The sequence below is a fragment of the Apaloderma vittatum genome, unplaced genomic scaffold (genome assembly GCF_000703405.1).
Source record: "Apaloderma vittatum isolate BGI_N311 unplaced genomic scaffold, ASM70340v1 scaffold31537, whole genome shotgun sequence".
NCBI classification, from domain to species: Eukaryota; Metazoa; Chordata; class Aves; order Trogoniformes; family Trogonidae; genus Apaloderma; species Apaloderma vittatum.
In genome coordinates this window covers 8,150-27,985 of record NW_009725078.1, presented here as the reverse complement: position 1 = coordinate 27,985, position 19,836 = coordinate 8,150, and the positions used below count along the sequence as shown (strand labels likewise).

The following is a 19,836-nucleotide window of genomic DNA, read 5'->3' as shown; positions in this document are numbered from 1 at the left end:
ACACGTATGTCTTCCTACATGGTTATGGTGGTGACAGCTTCTCCAGGACAAAACTGGTGAGCTAGTTTGAACTCTGCAGGATTTAGCTTGTCATCTGTCTGTTGAGGGAATAAACCTGAATATAATGTTCCAGGGAGTAAATACCTACTTATCCTCAGGAAGAGAAACAGGGTGAATGCAATCGTAATTAAACAAATATTCAGAGCAAGCAGAACATTGTTTACCTGACGAGTGAAGCACTGCTCTCTTGGATAAGTTATAAAGCCACCTGTGTGGGAAATAGCTGAGAAAAGGTTGGAGCAGGGTAAACGCCTTACTGGAAGAGAGTGTTTAGCTGTGGTGCCTGAAACTTCAGGTATGCTAATCAAGTTTTTATTCCCTGTTTTTATAGATTGCTGCTAAAATTGGAGATATTCCTCACTTGAATAATTCTACAACACTTGTGGACCCATCAGTTTACGGTTATGGAGTGCAGAAACGGCCCCTGGATGATGGCGGTAAGCTGGCTGTGATTAGTCAACCTCATGGATGCAGCTCCTGAAATTCATCTGTGGAGACAGTTGTCTCCTTTACGGACAGAAATCAGTGCATCTTTCTGTGCTGTTCAATCCTGTCTAGCTAGCACAGGGCCCTTGGCTGTCAGTATTACTAATGTGAAGCAATTCCTTCTTAGTTCATGAACACTGGGAATCAGCAAACAAGCTCTGTAATTTAAATCTTGTTCTGTGATATTTGAGGGAGGATGGGTTTTAGGAGGCTGTGCTTTTTGGAACTGTGCTGGAGCCCACGTGTGGAGTGCCAGGTGTACTTAGTAAAGCTGTTCTTCCCTGGTGGCCCTTATTTCCTAAGAGCAGGCGGTGTATAGGATGGACAGTGTTATGTGTGCTCCTTCCCAGGTGTAACCGTGGTCGCAGCACAGAAGTTGAGCCTCTGTCAAAAGTTCAGATTGCTTTATACGTGAATTTTAAGGAGAAAAGGTATTAATGTAGGTTGATGCAAGTTGGAAGGAAATTTCCTGTATTAGGCTTAGCTTTTTTCATAATTATTCTTTGAGAATTCATAAATCTCTGAGGAATTTACTGGGTGGACCATATCTAGTAATTGTAATGAGTTACTGTTGTATGAAGTGTTACAAGTTTGAAATAAGATATTAGTTTATCTTTGGTGGGAGCAACAGTAAAAACAGGTGTGGGTTGTTTTGGTTTTGGGGTTTTTTTACAAGTCTACACACTTCTTGTAACTGCACAGCATTGAACTGTCCTATCTGCTGCTGTATAGATGCAAAGAGCTCACCTTTCCCTGTGGTTACTTATAAAAAAAATAAAAAGTTGCTGCGTCTGCCTACCTTTAGTGGTACAGGTAGCCTTGCGGGGTGATTCTCTCCGCTACAGATATGATCAGGAGCACTGAGGAAACAAAGCTGCCGCTTAGCACTTCATTTGGAAAATGCTTTTTTCGGTCTGATACAAGGGCTGAAAATACTGCACGTCTGCGTCTGAAAAGGTCTGAAAAGGACATGCTGGGGAACAGGGAGAAGTTTCTTTGACGTGGAGCCCCTGGCTTGCTACCATGGCTGTGGCCTGAACACACGCCACAGCTCACCTTGTTCTCTGGTGCTGGCTCTGTCTGAGCAAGAGGTTGCTGCTCCGTTGGAGAGAAGGGCTTTGTCAGGGTGAGCCCCTGCGCCTCGTGTCTCGGGTTGGAGCATCACGATGGGTGTGGGATGCCCGAGGCCTGGTGTTACTGGTGCGTGCTGGTTTCTGTACGGGAAGGTGCTGGGCTGGGCGGGCTGGTCAGCGTTGAGGAGTGCCGAACAACTTTGGGCTGTGGGTGGGTAGCTTAGGTAAGTGGCCCTGTGTGAATAAGAATAAAAGTAGCTTTCTAGGAACTAGTCATTCATAACGTTAGTCCTGCCTGTTTCTTTCATTGACTCATTAGACTGAACTGAGAAATCTGATGTCTGGACAAAATGTTTTGGTTTGGTTTGTTGGTTTTTCTTTTTAACAAACTTAACATGTGAAATGGTTGTAGCACTTAATGACAGCGCAAGTTAGACTTTGTACTTGTACTTTTACTGGTGAGCCCTGTTCCACGTCAAGCCTTGTTTGTGTTGACACAAACCATGTGAACACACTTGTGGTCTGGGCTATAAATGTGTGTATCTGCTGGTTTCTTGTGCTATGATAGATAACTCCGTGCAGCAGGTATTGTTCCTGGGAGAGCCTTCTGGAGCAGCTGCGCTCCTGACTCAAGTGTCGGCAGTTCTTCTGCAGGTGGAAAGACTTACGGGAGTTTGCTCACCGTGAAGTTGAGTGCTCAGTCTTGTCCCTTGCTGTTTTGAAGTATCTCCAGTGCTGTATTTGCCCTTGGATTGTTCATATACACATTGGCAGGTTTTAGGACTTTGTCCAGCTCTTTTCTAAGATGTCACAGATGAGATTTTTGGGAAATGATGGAAGTATTATTTCCAGGTGTTGGAATTTCACAGAGATGGTAGTTGTCAGGGTGCGAACAAGGGTTGTGTCGGTTCTTTCAGCTTTGGTCGCCTTGTTTTTTATTTCCAATGGCATTAGTAAGCCCTGTGCTGAAATGCAGTGGTGTGACGAGTTCCCCGTGTAACCCCTCCCACACCAGTGACCTGGCAAGGGAGCTCCTGAAGCCACCGGTGTTTCTTGCTCCGTGTTTGTTTGCGGCGTGATCCACATCTTAGTCTTAGGCTAGCAGCTCTTGCTGCCATTGCATTAACGCTCTACAATGAAGCTTTAGCTTTAAGCATTTGGCAGGTGGCAGTTACTTTTAATACGACACTTAAATTGAGAAAGCGCTTCCCATTTTGATGATCTTTCAGTTTTCTGTTAGCTGTGAACAAGCGCTGTTGGGATTGCATGCCCACGCTTTTCTCCATTTTTGCTTGACTGTGAACCACGGTTCGGAGACGTTGTCAAGAAGCAATTATTTATGCTGTTACGCATGCTTTAGAAATTTTATAGTGTGCGGCTTTGGATACATTCTGCTGATCTGGATAGCTTGGAAACAAATCTGGTGGTAAATCTTTTGATTGTTTACCTCTGTGTACTGCACGTTCACGGCTCGCTGCAGGGCTCGCTGCAGTGTAGCTGTTAGAAAATTACTTTTGTTCCTAATACTCCTGGAAAAAATTGGGTTCACGGGAAGTATTTAAGGTGACAAGAAAACTGTCTGTCTTTCAGGAAAATCTTATTCTGCCTGTCCATTTTCGTAAACAGCTGCTGGCGTGCCTGATTGATGTCAGCCTGGGAAGTGGTCTTAAGACAGGGTGACAGCGTGCTGGTCAAAACAAATTCAGCTTTTAAAGCATTTCCAGGAAAAATAGATTTGTCATAGTATTGGAAACCGGAATGTGTGAGTGCCTTTTGCGCTTCCCTTAACATAACCTCCATCTGAAACGAAGAGTTGCTGGCATTGGCCCTGGTGCCCTGACCTGCTGGTGTTAGATGGAGCTTGAGACTGATTGTTTCCCTTTTTCCCTGGCTTCTTGATTTCCCCTTTCTGGAAACAACTTTAAAGTAACTCTGCAAAGAGCTGTAGTGCAGGGAGGTGATCAGGTTTATTGGTACTGCTCGAGGTCAGTTGCAGTCGGTGTTTCTGTGGCCCAGGTGCTGTTTCTCGGCGAAGGGAAGTGCCAGAGATGGGCTTGGTCTGCGCGGTGGAGAGACCTGGCGGCACCTTGCTGGTGCCTCACTGCTGAGGATAGATCCCAGCCCTCCTGTTAACGGCCAACGGCTGCTCCTGGCCTCCATTTTATTAATGGGTCCCTCTAATTAGCGGCACAATTTAATAAGTTTATTTAATGCTAAATAATCCTTAAAGAAAGTCACCTCCTGTTCAAAGGAAGCAAAGGGCTGGTCGGCTGGAAAGAGACTGATGGCCAGAATGTTGCCCTTTGTTTGCCCCATTTTGCACTGCTTGAAGAAGTTTCCAGTGACGCCCGTAGGGTTGGGGCATCCTTCGACCCTGGGGCAACAAAGATGAGAGACCTTGGAGAAGCCTTACCTTCCCCCCGTCAGCCCCTGCCTTCACCAAGCTGCTGCGTTGCATCCAGGTATGAAGGTTCCCGTTTTGGTGTAATAAAGCTGAATTGTAGCAGAGCTGAGGGGCTCAAACACAGCATGATCCTGTGGTGCAGAATGCTTTATTCTTTTGCTCGTGTTTTCGGTGAAAACAGCAACGGGCAAAAGGAAATCTTATTTCTGTTGTGCTGCTGATGGAAGTTAGTAGTGATGCTCCCTGACTGATCTGTAGCAGCGGTAGGACCAGGAGAAAAGTTCAGATCTTCTGGCAAAAGGTTTAGTGTAATACACGAAATGCCACTGTTGTTCAAACCCGAAATATTAAAGGTCTTTTTTTTTTTTTAAATCAGCCAGTTTAAGGGAGGAGGAAAAAGTCTGTAGAGATCTGCAGTGAAGACAGACAAGAAAATTATTAGATTTTGACTATTTAATTAAATAAAAACTTAGCAATATTTACTGATGAAGTCTTAGGGTGACTATTGTCTTCTTTGTAGCTTTCTAAAATTTCCTGTGATCCCATTTTGGTTCAAGGGGATGGAATGCAGCCCTGTTTCACTGCTGCCCAGGAGACGCGTCGCTCTGATTTTATTCTAGCCGTGAAGATATTCTTGACGAGATTGTATATTCCCATCGTGCACATTAATTTAGTGGGAGGCACTGCTCTGTTTTATGGGGTGGAAAAAAAATCCGCATTTGTTTTGAGTGTCTGTTAGGTAGAATTCAGTTAAGGTGAAGCCTAAAGCAGAGTGAAGAGTTATCAACCAGCAGGTGCCATTAATAGGAAATCGTGCTGATTTTATTCAGTATTTTTCCTTATTTGCAGTAAAATGACTGCAGTTACAGTTAAATTGTACTCAATAGATGTAAAAGGGGAAAATACGTACGTGGCTTGTCAGGGTTCAGCCCCCTCCCTGGTGTGAAGAGGGAGGTGGTGGAACAGAACATCAGCTTTCGGTCGTGCAGCGAGCTCAGTCTGTCCCAGCCCTGCCTCTCTGTTAGTCCCTGTCTTTTAGAGGAAAATTGGAGAAGGAACTAACCTTTAGGTTGTTGCAACAAGGAGCTGCGTCGTTTCTTCTTTTCCTTCCCCAAACCAGAGAGAAATCATAACTGGCATCAAGTAAATCACTCCCAGTTCTCTCCATCTGCCTTCTGTCAGAGCTCTTGGAGAGGTGTTCAGTGAAACGTGGAAGGAGTGATCTTTCACTTAAGTTACTGTGGCTTAATTTTCTAAGTAATTTGCACGGTAAATAGACAGTAAGTCTGTCTGCCCGGGGTGGTGAGTGACTTGCTGAGTTTGCACAGTCCTTGAAATGGGTTGGAGACACCATGTTCCGTACATCTGGAGCATTGTTTCTCTGATGGATTTAACTTGTTGTGCTTGTACAAGAAGTTGTCTTGTTCAGGCGTGGGATTGTGTTACAAAATGCAGCCTCTTCTGTTCCGTGCGTGAGCTTCCGGAGTTGATTATAGGATGTATATCTGTGTCATAATTGGTCAGCGGCTGCAGCGGAACAGACTGCCAAGAGCTGTTACGGTGAATTGAAATGCGAAAGGGATATTTAAATACAGCCTTGCAGCATTAAGACCACTCTTTCTGGCATCTTGGGCTAACGAGTGGCCTGCTCCGTGGCAAGGGCAATCCCGTACCACAGCGATTGCTGCCAGACCTGTCGCGTGTAGGAAAAAATATTCAGAGCGCAATTTGGGACAAAAGGGTGAGCTTCTGAATTTGGTCGTGTTTGCTCAGCTCTGCGGTCGTAGCTTATCAGCTAGAGCAAATATTCCCCATTACATCACCCTCCTTTTCCAGCGGCAGTGTCGAGAGTTATCAAATTAGAGCTTTTTATATTCAGGGTGAGAATATGCAAAGACAAATCTAATGGAGTCAATAGCACAGCAGTCGTCTTATTGCTGAGCTGGAGAGAGTAATAAAATATATATGCTGTCGATATTTTGGTCCTGAACTATTGTGAAAGTATTGACCTGCAGCAGAAGTACAGTATTGACTCTCTTTGTTCTATGCGAGTCAAGTGTTTGGCTGCAAACTTTATGCGTTTTTTGACGGGGTTTAGGGAGAGTGTGGGATGCGTCTGCTTTCCTGGCTCTGCCGGCGGATCGCCAATTTATTTCAGGTCAGAGAACGCGCAGGTTGCTGCAAGGTAGTTTGAAACGGCATCTTTGTTATCGCAGCTCACACGTTGGCCCGTTTCATTTGTTTTGCTCCTTGTGCCCTCCAGGCGTGCAATATAATCTTTGAGCTGGTTGTTAGGACCAAATGGTCTGGGGTTTAGCTGCTTTGCTGCAGGCAAAGTCCGGTAGGAAGCCCAGCAGGGCCCGTGTTCCCATTTTGCATGAGTTGGTCTAATGATGTTTTCCCCATTAACATTTGGAAGAAAAATCTAATGTGTTGGGGTTGCGGGAGGAAAGAAATCTGTTTGAGGGTTGTCAGCCGGGGAGATAACTGCTGGTCGGAGGTGGACCACCAGCGAACATGGCAGATATGCCTGGAATGTCCACCTTCAGTAAAACGTGTTGTGATTTACAAATAAATAAATATTGTTGGATGCCACAAGGTTGCTTAACAGACCTATTCCTTTAACAGGTCTCCGTGTAAGTGGGCTCCATGGAGCACAGATAAGAGACACAGAGAGAAGTATGTGCGAGCGATTCAATGCTGCTTGAAATTTCTCTTCTCCCCCTCTCCCCCTGCCTTTTTTCTTTTTTTCTTTTTTTACTACTTTGGGCTTAATTTGGTAAGGAGGGAGGTTAGTTGCAGGGATTTGGATTTGGGCAGGCAGGATTTTCTCCCATGACTCTCAGCATGGGGAGACGCGGATCAATTCCCTATCCTGTGTTCAGCTGGACACTGGGCTGTGGTGTGTGTTGATCAAGAAATCCCCTCCTGTTTTGTACCACATAACACATTCATTTCAGCCACTGAACCTAAATTACTGTTTTGCTTTTCTTTCTTTTTTGATGAAATGGTAAGAACTCTTTTTCTATAGGGATGAAGTTAGTTTATCCGTGCTAATGCTTTGATTTTTTTCCCCTTTTTTCTCTCTCTGCCACAGTAGGTAACCAGTTAGGGGCCCTGGTACATCAAAGGTAAGCAGTGGGTTATGTTTTATTATTTATTGATCAATTCTAATTGTTTATTGATCCACCATCTGTAGTAGTGTTAGGAAGGCAGAGGCTGAGAATGTGGAGAAACTGTCAGCTTGAGTTTTCTCTAGGCTGGGCTTTCTGCTAACCCTTTAAGGTTGGTTGTTGTGATGTAGAAAGAGTGGATGTGAAACTTGGATTTGGTTCCTGCAGGACCGAGAAGAATAAATTCTCTCTGCTCTCCCTTCCCCTGCCCTGACAGGTGGGGGGAAAAAAGAAAAAGTTAAAATAACTCTGGCGTTTTGACAAAAGTTGGAAGTATTAAACAGGTGCGGAGATTTTTATTATTTTTTAGTTTTGTTGATGTAATATGGCCTGAGTTTAATTCTTTGACAAAGAGGGTTTCAGGAGACAGAAGCAAATATGAGTTGTAACGCAGCACGCCTTAGCATCTTGTACAAAATTCTTTTGTTTTTCTCAATTCCTATTGTTAAGGAGTTGTCCTTCTGTTCTTGAGGTTGGTTTTTTTTTGAGTAGGCAAGATTGTGTCCCAAAATAGGCAGCAGAGACTGTGGCTTGGAAGGTCTAGGCTAAACATTAGAGAAACTTTGCTGCTATTCCGTGAAGTCTGGCTGGAGCAAGAATTACAAAAAGAGGTTCTTCAGTCGGCTCTGTTGAAGATAGTGGAGAGTGGACTGGGGATGTATCCAGCGCAGGAGAAATGAGGTGACCTCGAGAGGTCCCTTCCAAAACTGGTGATTTTGACTGTGATGTTTTCTTGTGTGTGCAAAAGCCTTATGCTGTGCCTCGTTTCAGCGGCAGGGACGTAATTGTCTTCCAAATTGTTCTTTGTGATGACTATTTGATTTTTTTTTTCTTTGTTTTTTATTTTTTTTCCCCCCAGGGCTGTAATAACAGAAGAGTTCAAAGTGCCTGATAAAATGGTTGGATTTAGTAAGTACCTTGGATGCTTTTGATGTTTCTTGGTGTGTTTTCAGTGTGGGAATGCTGTGTATTCTGATGCACTTACAAGTTTTTCTGCTTACTAGCCTTGGCTGAGTCTTTGCTGATGCTGTCTTCATGGTGACCAGATGATCTGTGTTTAGAATCCGAGTGCAAAGTGCGTGATAAACCTTGGTGTCCCAGTAGTAAGAGCAAGACTGTGGTACAAGTTGCTGAGAGTTTTAGTGATTCTCTCCTTTAAATTCCTGCTAGCACAATACATAAACAAGTGAATTTATTTCTCCTCACTGAAGCATTTTATTTCCTTTAAATATGCAAAATTGTGAGAGTTGAGGGAGGTAAAACAACATTTAAACGTTAAAATAAGAGTTGACTCAGGGCGAGTAAAACAGACTTTTAAATCTCATACATTTACCGTAGGGAGGCACAACCAGCGTGCATTGCTCAGATGAGAATTTTTCTTAGATTTGCGTTCCTGATACTGTTCTCTTTCAAGCTTGATCCTAATTTCTCTCTTCCTCTTGGTGATTATTACTCTTCCTTTCAATTGGCACCTCCTGCTGCTGTGTTACCGCAGTGATTGCCCAGACTCCTCCGCCGCCAGATCTCTGCGTACCTCTTGCAATTTGATATATGGAGAGGAAAAAGAAAAACAGCAGCCTCTGAGAATTACCCCTTAGTGCCTGAAGTTTTATCCCGACTCTAAAGATGCTATAAAATGGTACCTCAAATTCCTGCAGAGGAAATACTCTTCTCCTGCCAGACTTCTTCATTTTTCAGCCCTGGTACCACACGAGGGGTGCTGTAGCTCAGCGGGAGGGAGCCTGCGTGCCCTTGGTGCCGCATCTCCGTGTTCAATCTAAGCCTGGTTCAGGGACAGACAAATGCAGGAGGGTGGCAAACCTGCAGCTATGAGAGATGCTTCTGTGAGAGCATCTTGAGCCAGGCCCACCTGTCTGAGCTGGCAGTTTTTGCTCTTTTGGCAGCCTGGGAAGGAGGTGAGTGGTGATGGGCACAGTCTCTGCTCGGTGTGTTTCGTTGTGAAACAAGGCTGTGCCAACTCCGGGAGTTAAGGGACATGGCTATTTGGTTTCACTTAAAGGTTGATGGAGTGTTTCACTTATGTGGCAGTTCTGATGTACTCAGAACTCAAGCAAATAGCATGCCCATTGAAAAGACGCAGTAAAATATGAATTTTAAAGAAATAAAAGTCTTTGCCCTTTTCAGTACCTCAAATAACTGGTTTATTGATTCAGGCTGAACAAGATATACTTAAATGGCTCTTCCAGCAGCACTCAAACTAGTGTCTTATTTCTTGCATACTATGCATTCCCCTTCCAGTGCAAAACAGGGTTTTTTGGTTTTCCAAGCAAATAGAATAACTTTCAGCAGTATTTTAATGTTTTTCTGCTATGATGAGCTTGGTCATGCTGTGGATGCCTCTTCTGCAATCCTGGAGTCAAACTGTTTCTTTATAGATAGCTGCAGCGGAGTAAAAGGGGGAAGGTGCTCTGCAGTTACTTGGAAAAATGGTGTGTTCTGATGCTTGTTGAACTCGTTTCAGTAATCGGCAGGGGAGGAGAACAGATCTCACGGATTCAGATAGAGTCTGGCTGCAAAATTCAAATCGCTCCAGGTAAGAGCCTCTTTGTGTGGCGGGTGAACAGGTTTTAGTGTTGAAGGATGTTGTGCCCGTTAGATCAGGCCCCTCGCCATGCTCGGGACGGGTTACTTCGTTAGCAGCTGATCCTTGCGAGGCTAACGTGCAGGGGGGAGCTGTTGTGGGGCTCACCCTCCTGACTGGCAGAGAAAACAGGTTTTTCAGGTGGTTTGGGGAGCGAAACAATTGAAGAACAATCTTTAACCAGCAGATGGGTACAGTGCAAATGGACAATCCGTACTCTACTTAGACCTGAAGTTGCAGCTGTTGAGTTTTCTCCTGGTAGTAGCATTTCCTTCAGCTCTGCAATCTGTCTCTGATTAATCTGGTCAGCTCCAACTCCTGGCAAAAGATATTTTGGGAGGGTGGCAGCAACTCTTTGTACGCCTTGCCTTGCATTACAAAAAATGGGATCGTCCATCTGTGTTGTGCTTGTGCTTTGGGGGACACCATACTACAGTACAGTACAGGAAACCGTTGATTAATGTAATCTAAGTTCTTAGCCCTCCCTTTAATTGATGGGGAAGGCTTTAGAAGAATGCAGACATCCAGCAAATCACTTAAAATATGTTGACCCTGGATGATTTTGAATTCATTCATGTGCTCTCTGTGTGGGGAAGGTGGCTGCTTCGGCTGATAGTTAATGAAACGGCTGCCATGTTATTAATTCCGTGTGTTAAAAGTTTCCTTCTTGTTTCCTTTGTAGACAGTGGTGGGATGCCCGAGAGGCCCTGTGTACTCACCGGGACGCCAGAGAGCATTGAGTGAGTTCTGATTCCATTTCTCTCCTGTCTCCTTCTCTCTCTTCTCCCTAACGCTGTGCTCTGTCAGTGGTGCTACTCCGTTAGCCACACCAGCAAATGCTGGCCTAGAAAAACTCGAGGGTCTCTGGAGCATAGAACCTCTTGGTCTGATGCTTTAAGCTGTGCACCTCAAAGGCTTTTTTTCAGTTGCAGTTTGAACCCTCTGCAGAAATTTCCGTGGAATTTCCCTCCGCAGGGCAAGGTCACTCTTAGAGTACCTAGGATGCAGTTTGCTAACTGCTGCTTTCCAGGATACTGAGCTAAGCTGTTGAAGGGCACTTCTTGTCTCCCCTTCGCTTCCCTACTCCTATCGAGATGACCATCCTTCCAGCTGAAGAAGGGCTTCATGAGGCCTCCAAAGCCTCTCGGTGCCACTCCAGAATTACCTGGAGGTGTTGGTGTTGTGGCAGAGCAGCATGAGGCCCACGGGTGTGCTTGCCTCTGCATCGCTGCCAACAAGAAGCAAAGGACTGAACCAAAGTCTTGAATTCTGATCCTTGCATGGTAGAGACACGTGGCCAGCCAACAGGGATTTCTACTTTTTAGACCTATAGAAACTTTAGGGACAGTGTTTCCTCCCTCCCCCTTCCCAGGAGCTGAGTTTGAGACTCTCACAAACCAGTTGAGGACCTCCTGCTGGAACTGGATCCAGGATCCTCAGGCTTACAGGAACACACTTAACATATGGAGCTGCTCTTTCTCTCCCCAGCCTTTGGGTAGGTGGGTTTTTTAAAATCCATCTGGAAATCTTTGAGTTGCGTTTGATAGTGAAAATACATGGGCGCAAAGACTGTCTCTCTAAAGAGAGGAGACTCATCATTCTTCCATTCCTAACAGATCTAAGGGTACCTAAATCTCCTTATTCTACTGTAATGCTGCAAGCAGTGAGCTAGAATAAATATAATAAATATAATATAGGGCAGGCAGTGTATTCTTGCCAATATTCAAGTGGTTTTTCCCCTTTAGCAAAGCGTGTTTCGGAGCAAGAGCGCAAAATATTAAAAAGCTAGGATGCCTGATGCGATGCATTTGGGGGAAGATGGGGGAGAGGTGTGGTTAAGACTTCACAAGTCTGAAATAAGCAGTTAAATGTAGTCATGTCCAAGGCTGTCTTTAAATATAAATAAATTTTAAAAAAGAAAAACAAGATTACTCGATTTGTGAAGCAGCACAAGGTGTTGAGGGCATGGAATTAAGTGAAATTTAATTTACTTTTCTGCTAAATTGTTTTTTGGAGTTGGTTGGTTGAACTTTTTTTTTAGTCTGCTTGTAGAAAAAGAAAATAAAGGAACCAATCTAGGTGTCAGACTTGTTTATGAGGGTTGTTTGCATTAGTTATTTTGAGTGGCAAACTAGTAGGTTTGGCTTCCAAATGCCCCCTTCACATCTGACACACGTTGTGTATTAACTCTTAGTCTCTATATTATCACTAAAAGAACTTCATGCAAAATACGAAGGTAGATGGATAAAACCCCTCAAGAGTCTTCCAGAATATTTGAAGCGGGCTTCCAATAATTCCACCTTTTCCCTTGCTTTGTGAGAAAGTCAGGAGAAGGCGATGCTCTGATCTGTGTGCTGCCTCAGATCACCACCCCCTGAGCGGTCTTGGGTGAATGTCTGACTTTGTGCTGTTTCTTCTAATGGCCAGAGAGAGAAGACAGTGCCCCTAGGGTGCCTGCTCTGGCTTGGTATGAAGTAGAGCAAGGTGAAGATGCTGCTTTAGACCAAGTAGGGAACTGGTGACTTTTCTGCTACCTGCTTGGAGAAGGTTCTGGGAGAAGGGCAGGAAAGGGATGTGTTGGCATTAGGAGTCTTCAAGATGAAGAGAAACCCTTTCAGTCACCTCTGACATGCTAAAGATTTTAAGAGAAGGGGTCTTTAATCTCCCAAATGCCTCTTTGTGTGTCTCTTCTCACCAGGAGTAGAAGAACATGGTCTTTCAGTGGTTGCTGCTGCAGTGTCCTTGCCTGGCTTCGCGATGTGGCTTCGGCACCTACTGCTTGGGGCAGAGGCTCTGGTAGAGCAGTCTTGTGGGGCTGCTGGGAAGAGCAGGCAGAGAAGAGCGAGGCACTTGCTTGTGACTGGTTGGGGAGTGGTTTAACCAGTGTACTGTGTAGTGTCAGAGCAATGTGGGGTTTTTTGGCTTGACCGAGAAGGGGAGCACAGCTTGAGCTTTACCAAATATCATGTATGTGTTAAAGTTTAGACAAGTTGAGAACTTAGAGCATCTTCATTCAAAATAAGCACCCCAAATTCTATAGCTCAACCATTATCCTTAACTTGCAAAGAGGTCAGAGCGTGCTGCTGCTCTTCCTTCTATCTTCCCCTTTCAAACCCCAAACTGCTTACAAGTAATCATGATAGGGGAAAACATGCATCAAAGAGTTAAAAAAAAAAAAAAAGCAAACATTGTGCTAACTATGGTTTCCTCCATCTTCTCACTTCTTCTCCTCTCCCCAATCGCTTCCCATTCCGATGGTTCCTGGTCTCTCGGTCACGTGGAACAATGTTGTCTAATGGCTGTTTCCCTCGATTCTTTTCCAAAGACAAGCAAAACGGCTTCTGGGGCAGATTGTAGATCGCTGTCGGAACGGACCTGGTTTTCACAACGATGTTGATGGCAACAGTACGATTCAGGAGATTTTGATCCCGGCATCCAAAGTGGGTCTAGTCATCGGCAAAGGAGGTGAAACAATAAAACAGTTGCAGGTGCGCAAGATGCATTTACTTTAGGGCTCTCTTCCCTACTGCAGCTTCTCTAGATCAACAAGAGCCTACTGAAATGGAGAGCCTTAAATGCTCTAACCTTCTGCAGCAGGGACTACTCTTCTGCCTTCGGACAGCTGGACTCAAATCCAATCTTGTGATACAAACAAAATCGGTTTGGCCCCAGCTACGCATGTGGTGGAGTTTTGCCCGAACTGTGAAAGAAACTAGTGTGCTTTAGATAACATTTGGTGCGTGCTGTTTAGAAGGGGATCCTTGTAGCCAAGAGAAGGCTCTGCCTAGTCTGCTGCTGCAATAGTTTTTAATGCCAGCCATGCTGTTGTAGAGTGCAGTGCTTCTCTTGTGATGCTGATCTGTGGTAAAGCTGGCGTGTCTTTTTTTATTATTTTTTTTTCCCCTCATCCCACTCCTTTCGAATTAAAAGTGTTGTGTTATGTATAATTCTGTTCCGAGACATTCTTTATTCCTCCATCTGGTATGAGTTTTTTTAAAGAAGAGAGAGTTTCAGAAAAGCACCTAGGTCAAAACTGTAGATTTTTTGAGTGCCCTGATTAGGCCTCTCTCATCCAATAATGCTAAAGCTGGTCACTTAACTATTATATGCAGACAGCTACGGATTTTGGAAAGGGCTGAGAAAGCAGTTGTTGAGGTAGAGGGGTTCTCTTTGCAAGGGATTCGGCTGTTTGAGAACTTCGGGAGTTGCACACTTTCTGGCAGTCCTTTGCACTCTGGGACTGTTGCTCAATTTGTGCTCTACCTAACTATGAAGGGCTAAAGTACCATTCTGTAAAGCTGCTGATTTGACCTACGTGGTGTTTAGTAACCAAAATATAGTCCCTTGTTTTAGGGACTCTGCTTAGCAAAGTGCTCTGTGCTTTTTCTTCAGGAGCGAACAGGTGTGAAAATGATTATGATCCAAGATGGTCCCTTGCCTACTGGAGCAGATAAACCTCTACGTATTACTGGAGATGCATTTAAAGTACAGGTATGTAATAAAAGTAAGCAGTTGCCCCAGAGAACTAAGGAGAAATTTTAACTGTGGCGTATTTGTGAGCATCTAATGGAGTCAAATCCACCTGTAAATGTAATGATCCTTGCTGGTTTTGTTTGGTCTGTAAGGTTGACGAAGTTTGAGTAGAGCAAGTTAAAATCCCAGACTAGCAAGCGTTGGCTTGTTCACAGTGTAACCCAGGAGCTCTCACCCCACATAGGTGTTAGATGTGGAGAGAAGAGCTGAGGAGGAAGGTTTGGAGAAACGAGCTCTGAAATGCTTTCCAGTCTGTGTAGCAAAAAATCATGGCTATATGTTACTAGAGCAAATGGGTTCTTAGTGACTAACTTAAGCACACATCTGAGAAAGTTTTATCAAAGGGTCACTGTCTCAGACAGCCAATTGACGCAGGTAATTAAGAAATATAATCCCATGACAACTCCTGAAACCAAGGGGTTTTCTTAATATTTGTACCTCGGTCTTCTTGTGTCAGGGTTCTACAGATGTGTTCATACCTGCGGTTCAAAGCAAAAACCCATGATCAGCCAGAGACTGGAAGATTGCAGGATGGTGGGAGCGCTTGAAGTAAACAAAGTTTAGCTGTGATGTCTTCCACTTCTCAGGAAGTGCTTTGCATACCTTGTTAAGTACTTAACTCTAGCTTAGCATTCCTGTCTCTGGTAAAAATAGTTCCGTTTTATAGGATCTCCCTGATCATAAATGCTGCGACAGTTGATGTTGCTCAGGGACAGTATGTTTGGGTTGTATTTTTCAATCTTCTTATTGTAAGTGGGCTTGTAGGTTTATTTTTATTTTTTTCCAAAATTTCTATGCTTATTGTGGAGTTACGTGCAAAAAAGGAATGTCATGACAGTCTTGCTACTTTTAACCAGCTCGTACTTCAAGTGCTGCTGCTTCACAGGTGGCTGCTTCTGCCTTGCGAGATTTGCTCTTGTCACATCTTCCGTGCCATAAAATCGTGCCAAGCAATCATGGGAGCTGCAGGACTGCATAGGGTGGGAGATCTTTGAGGCACTTAGAAAAGTTGAGCGCGCTTAGAAAACACTTTAAGAAGCTCAGTGAATCCTCGAGTTTGATGGGATTCTCTGGATGCTGCAACAGCGTTTAATTCTTTCGAATCCCTGTGAAATCTCGCCATTGCCCTTTTCTCTGTCTCGGCATCTCTGAAATGTCTTTGAGTTGTTGGTAAAAACTACCCACGGGGGCATGGAAAATGTGTAAAAATAGAAAAGGAGTCAGATTCAGCAGAGTCCCTCAAACTTGGATGTAGAACCAAAATGTCAAAAGCTTGACTGGTGATATGTAGAAACAAAGGCTTTGGTTTGCACATGTAGGCGTTTTTTAATGATGACTACTGTTGGCTTGTTTCCAAGGTACACTTACACTAACTGGGCTACATGCAAGCTTGTGAATGGCCTTGAGGGCTGCAAGTAGGTAGGAAGAATATTCATTTGTCTCAGAAAATGTCTTGCTGGACTGCTGCAGACTTGGGCTTAACTTTTCTGAGTGTCAGTAAGCTCACTGCTGCCCACCTGCCTCCTTGGTACATGCTTTCTAGCTCTTAGTGGACATGATCTCTGCTATGCTACCACAGCTTCTACCTTACTGTATTGGTTTCGGTCCTATTTGATAGGAAAGGGCCTTCACTTCCTTTAATTTAAAACCGAAACAGCCCCCCCGAAAAAGAAATCAAAGATATTTTAAATTTTTGAAAGACTGAAGGAAGCGATTGCACGCAAGAAACTGCCACCTTGCACACTTGGCAGGTTTTGTCAGGCTTGGAAGATGCCATCAAGACCAGATCTCCATCGACTGTGGTAAAAGAAATCCGAAATCAGACTGCTGTTTCTGTTAAGCAGATGGAGATCGCTTTGCCTGAAGCCTGGCCGTTAGCCCCTGTTGAGGCCCTAACACCAGGATGGCAAGCAGAATAATTTTAAGCTAACTGTAACTTCTTTCCCCATGTAGCAAGCGAGGGAAATGGTACTGGAGATCATCCGAGAGAAAGATCAGGCAGACTTCCGAGGCGTACGCAATGATTTCAGTTCTAGAATGGGAGGAGGCAGCATAGAGGTATGTTTTCTTCACGAGTACTCTGCTAACCTCCCCGTGGGATGGGCAGTGGGTGGAAGTCATCAAATTGCACATGTAACCTGTAAGCTTCTTTGTAAATGCACTGTGTTCTCTTGCCAGAAGAGAGAGTCTGGCCACAAGAAGAGGAGTTCTCATGGACTCCCAGGCGGCGCTTTTCTAATTGTCTTTTTAAGCTGCATTCTTGTAGTGCAGAGCTCACTTAGCGGTGAAGGAATTTGTGGCCAGATGTTTGCTTTTCTTAAGTGATAGGTAGCCTGAAGCTGCCTGACGTGGCCTGTCCTCATGGTTAAGAGCATCTCCTTGTAAAATCAGAGTAATTCAGTCTAGTTCTCTGAGCTTTCATACTGCTTTGCCTTTCCCATCAGGTCTCTGTGCCCAGGTTTGCTGTTGGAATTGTGATAGGAAGAAATGGAGAAATGATCAAAAAGATTCAGAATGATGCTGGAGTTAGGATTCAATTTAAACCAGGTTTGTGTGAGGATGGAGAGCTGCTCCTTTCTGACTGGTGTTCCAGTTTGGGATCTGAGGTTACAGCGACTAGGCTTTTTGACTTTAAAAGTGCATGGTGTCTCTTCTTGAAATCCTTTTAAATATGTTGTGCTGCTTTCTCGTGCACTTTCTGGTTTTCAGAGAGTAAGATTATATATAGTACGTTTGCAAGCATTGGGTGTCGCAACAGTCATGTCTTGAGTGGCAATTATATGGATAAACAAAATAACAATAAACCTTTTATTTCTTTTTAAAGAATTCTCCTTTGGGACATTAAAGCCTTTGGGGATCAGGAGTTGATTAATTCTAAGTCACTTTCTCTGGGTCCTTGGCTGTCTGATCACCTATCAAAGCTGCCTTTGTCCTCTTAAAATTATATCAGTCTCTTTCATGGCTTTTTGACATTTGAAAGTGTTGCCTTTTGAATGTTGTTCCTTCTGCAATGTGGGTTGGGTTTTGTCATCTTTCAGTCCGTGGAAGAGAGGCTGAGTGTGGAGGGAAGAGGTAGCTCTTGGGGTACTTATGCGCAAATGCTGCTAGCAGCGATGACGCTAGAAGGAAGCTTTTGTTGGCGGCGGGTGGATGTTTTCTCCTTTTAATTTAGTCTTTGCCACCTCTCTTCACAGATGATGGGATTAGTTCGGAAAGAGTCGCACAGGTCATGGGGCTTCCCGATAGGTGTCAACACGCAGCGCACATCATCAGTGAGCTCATTCTCACGGCACAGGTGGGTTCTGGAGACTCTCAGGAGGAAAGTGCTTACATGGAGCGTGGTGTGCGTGCACACAGCTGCGTGGATGGGTGAAGAACAGCCGCGCTAAATTTCCCCTCTGGTAGACCACACGTCCTGCTGCCCAAGACATAGCTGCTGGGTTTGGGATTTGTTTATTTGTTGGTTTTGGTTTTTTAATGCTGTATGGGCTGACTGAGCTCCAGGAAGGTCTCCTGTTCTCCGGCCTCATCACAACTCCACGTTTACCCCACGTACGTGGTCCCTGTGCTTGGAGACGGACACCAACGTACGGCATTGCCCAAGAGCGAGTCGTAGGGCAGACTCATGAAGGAGGTTGTTTATTTCTATTACATTATGAGAAGTGAAGATATTAGGCCATTCCAGACCAGATACCTCAGCGCAATTTGTCCACCTAGGGTAGATCTTGATATCTCTTCTTTGCCTGAGATCTGGTTTAAATACTTGATTTCTTAAATTTTTTTTATAGTCTGCTTAAATGTTGAGATCTATCATGACAGGCTCTTGACTGCACATGACCTTTGCTTTTGGAGAAATCAGTTGCCCAAGATAGGTATGTCCTTTAAGTGTCTTTGAACTTAAAAGCTTTCTTTGGAAATTTTGGAAAATGTGCATTTCAGCTGAGTAATTCCAGCAGTTCTTTAAAGAATGACACTTGAAAGGGTTTGGAAGCAACTTGTGTGTTTCTCAGTGCCAAGATCTATTGGTTACTCTGAGAAAAGCCCCCATCATAAACTAAAAGTCCTTTAGTAGTTGATGGTTGTTTATAGGTTTACTTCAGCAGATGTAAAGGCATGCATTTAAAAAATATAAATATCTTCCTGAGTCAGGAAGGCAGCTGTAACCTGCATCGCTTGGCATGTCTTTAAAGTGCTTCAGAATCTCGGAACGTGAAACTGAAGCCCAAGAGTATCTTAATTCAGTGCCATCGATTATGATGCAGTTTAACTTACCTTGCTTTATTTTGTTTCTAACACGGACTGGGGCCAGCAAAAAAAAACCAACACACTGATACTCATCTTTTGCCTTCCAAGGAACGAGATGGCTTTGGAAGCTTGGCTGTGGCCCGCGGAAGAGGTCGTGGCCGTGGGGACTGGAGCGTTGGAACGCCTGGGGGCATGCAGGAAATAACCTACACAGTGCCAGCCGATAAGTGTGGCCTCGTTATAGGCAAAGGTAGGTCTGGTGACACTAAATACCAGAGCTTGCAATCTTTCGCTCTCGGGATGGTCGTGTTCTTGCTGCCTGGCAGTGAGGCTGTGGAGTTTTCTGTAATTGCAGGTATTTCGTGGCTGGTGAATCCAGCACAGGAGTACGCTCTAAGCGCTTGTGGTGGTTTTCTTTGTGGTGCTCTCACTCATAATTGTACTCTCCGGGCCCTTGTTCACAATCTGTAAGAGAGGCTCTTCATGCAGAGCTGTCAAGTAAGCTTGTTGTAACAAGCAGGTGGCTGAGAAAAGGCAAGTTCATTTGTGGATTCTTTTCATAGAGAATTCATTTAAAAGACAGTTTATCAGGCACGAGCAGAACCGTCATTTCGTCGTGCTGGATTTCTGCGAGTGCCATGTGATAAAATGGAAGGTCTCCAAATGTGGTAATAACAGTCGCTGCTTCCAGCCACAGACCTGAAGTGTCTGATGAATGAAGTAGCAGGATTTTTCTGTGCAGAGCAGGTTGGCACACCTGGTCATGTTCAGACGAGCATGTTCTCTGCCGTGGAGGCCCTTTGGCTGCCTTCGTTGTCGAATCTCGCCATGCTAAGGAGATGGACAAAGAGTCCTCTGGCCTTCTCAAGAACCACTGGAACCCCGAAACAATCGTGAAACCGGAGTGTGCGCAGCAGCCTGGGTCTGTCGTAGAGCACGAACTGCACGTTGGGCATCGGCAGTGCGTAGAGCTGGGAATGGAAGAGCGCAAGGGCTCTGAATCCTTGCAGCACTTCTGAGTTAATATGCTGGCCTATCAAAGGACTTGTATTTATTTTTCTGTCTGCTTATTTCAGAAAGAATGATGTATGCCTTAACTAGCATTTAAGTAATCACAGTTAGCTTTTAGCCTCGCTAGAGGTGAGGAGAATAGAAGAGGGAAAATTAGCTGTGGCAGTGAAGGAGGCAGAGACTGGAGGGCACTGTGCCACGTTTCGGTGGTGTTTAGTGTCCCCCTGTCCTGTTGGGCAGGTGTCAGCT

The 19,836-nt window shown here is 44.6% G+C and overlaps 1 protein-coding gene across 1 annotated transcript in view; it reads left to right on the top strand.

Moving 5' to 3' along the window:
- Nucleotides 1-391: 391 nt before the first annotated feature.
- Nucleotides 392-19,836, top strand: part of FUBP3 (far upstream element (FUSE) binding protein 3) — a gene marked incomplete at both ends in the record, with an annotated part of 27,297 nt that continues 7,852 nt past the window's right edge. The window contains 12 exons of the mRNA XM_009872774.1: nucleotides 392-497; nucleotides 6,652-6,702; nucleotides 7,121-7,154; nucleotides 8,056-8,105; nucleotides 9,679-9,750; nucleotides 10,481-10,538; nucleotides 13,124-13,286; nucleotides 14,191-14,289; nucleotides 16,285-16,389; nucleotides 16,776-16,878; nucleotides 17,526-17,626; nucleotides 18,685-18,826. Coding sequence (XP_009871076.1) covers nucleotides 392-497; nucleotides 6,652-6,702; nucleotides 7,121-7,154; nucleotides 8,056-8,105; nucleotides 9,679-9,750; nucleotides 10,481-10,538; nucleotides 13,124-13,286; nucleotides 14,191-14,289; nucleotides 16,285-16,389; nucleotides 16,776-16,878; nucleotides 17,526-17,626; nucleotides 18,685-18,826 — 1,084 coding nt within the window. The remainder of the gene's footprint in view (nucleotides 498-6,651; nucleotides 6,703-7,120; nucleotides 7,155-8,055; nucleotides 8,106-9,678; nucleotides 9,751-10,480; nucleotides 10,539-13,123; nucleotides 13,287-14,190; nucleotides 14,290-16,284; nucleotides 16,390-16,775; nucleotides 16,879-17,525; nucleotides 17,627-18,684; nucleotides 18,827-19,836) is intronic.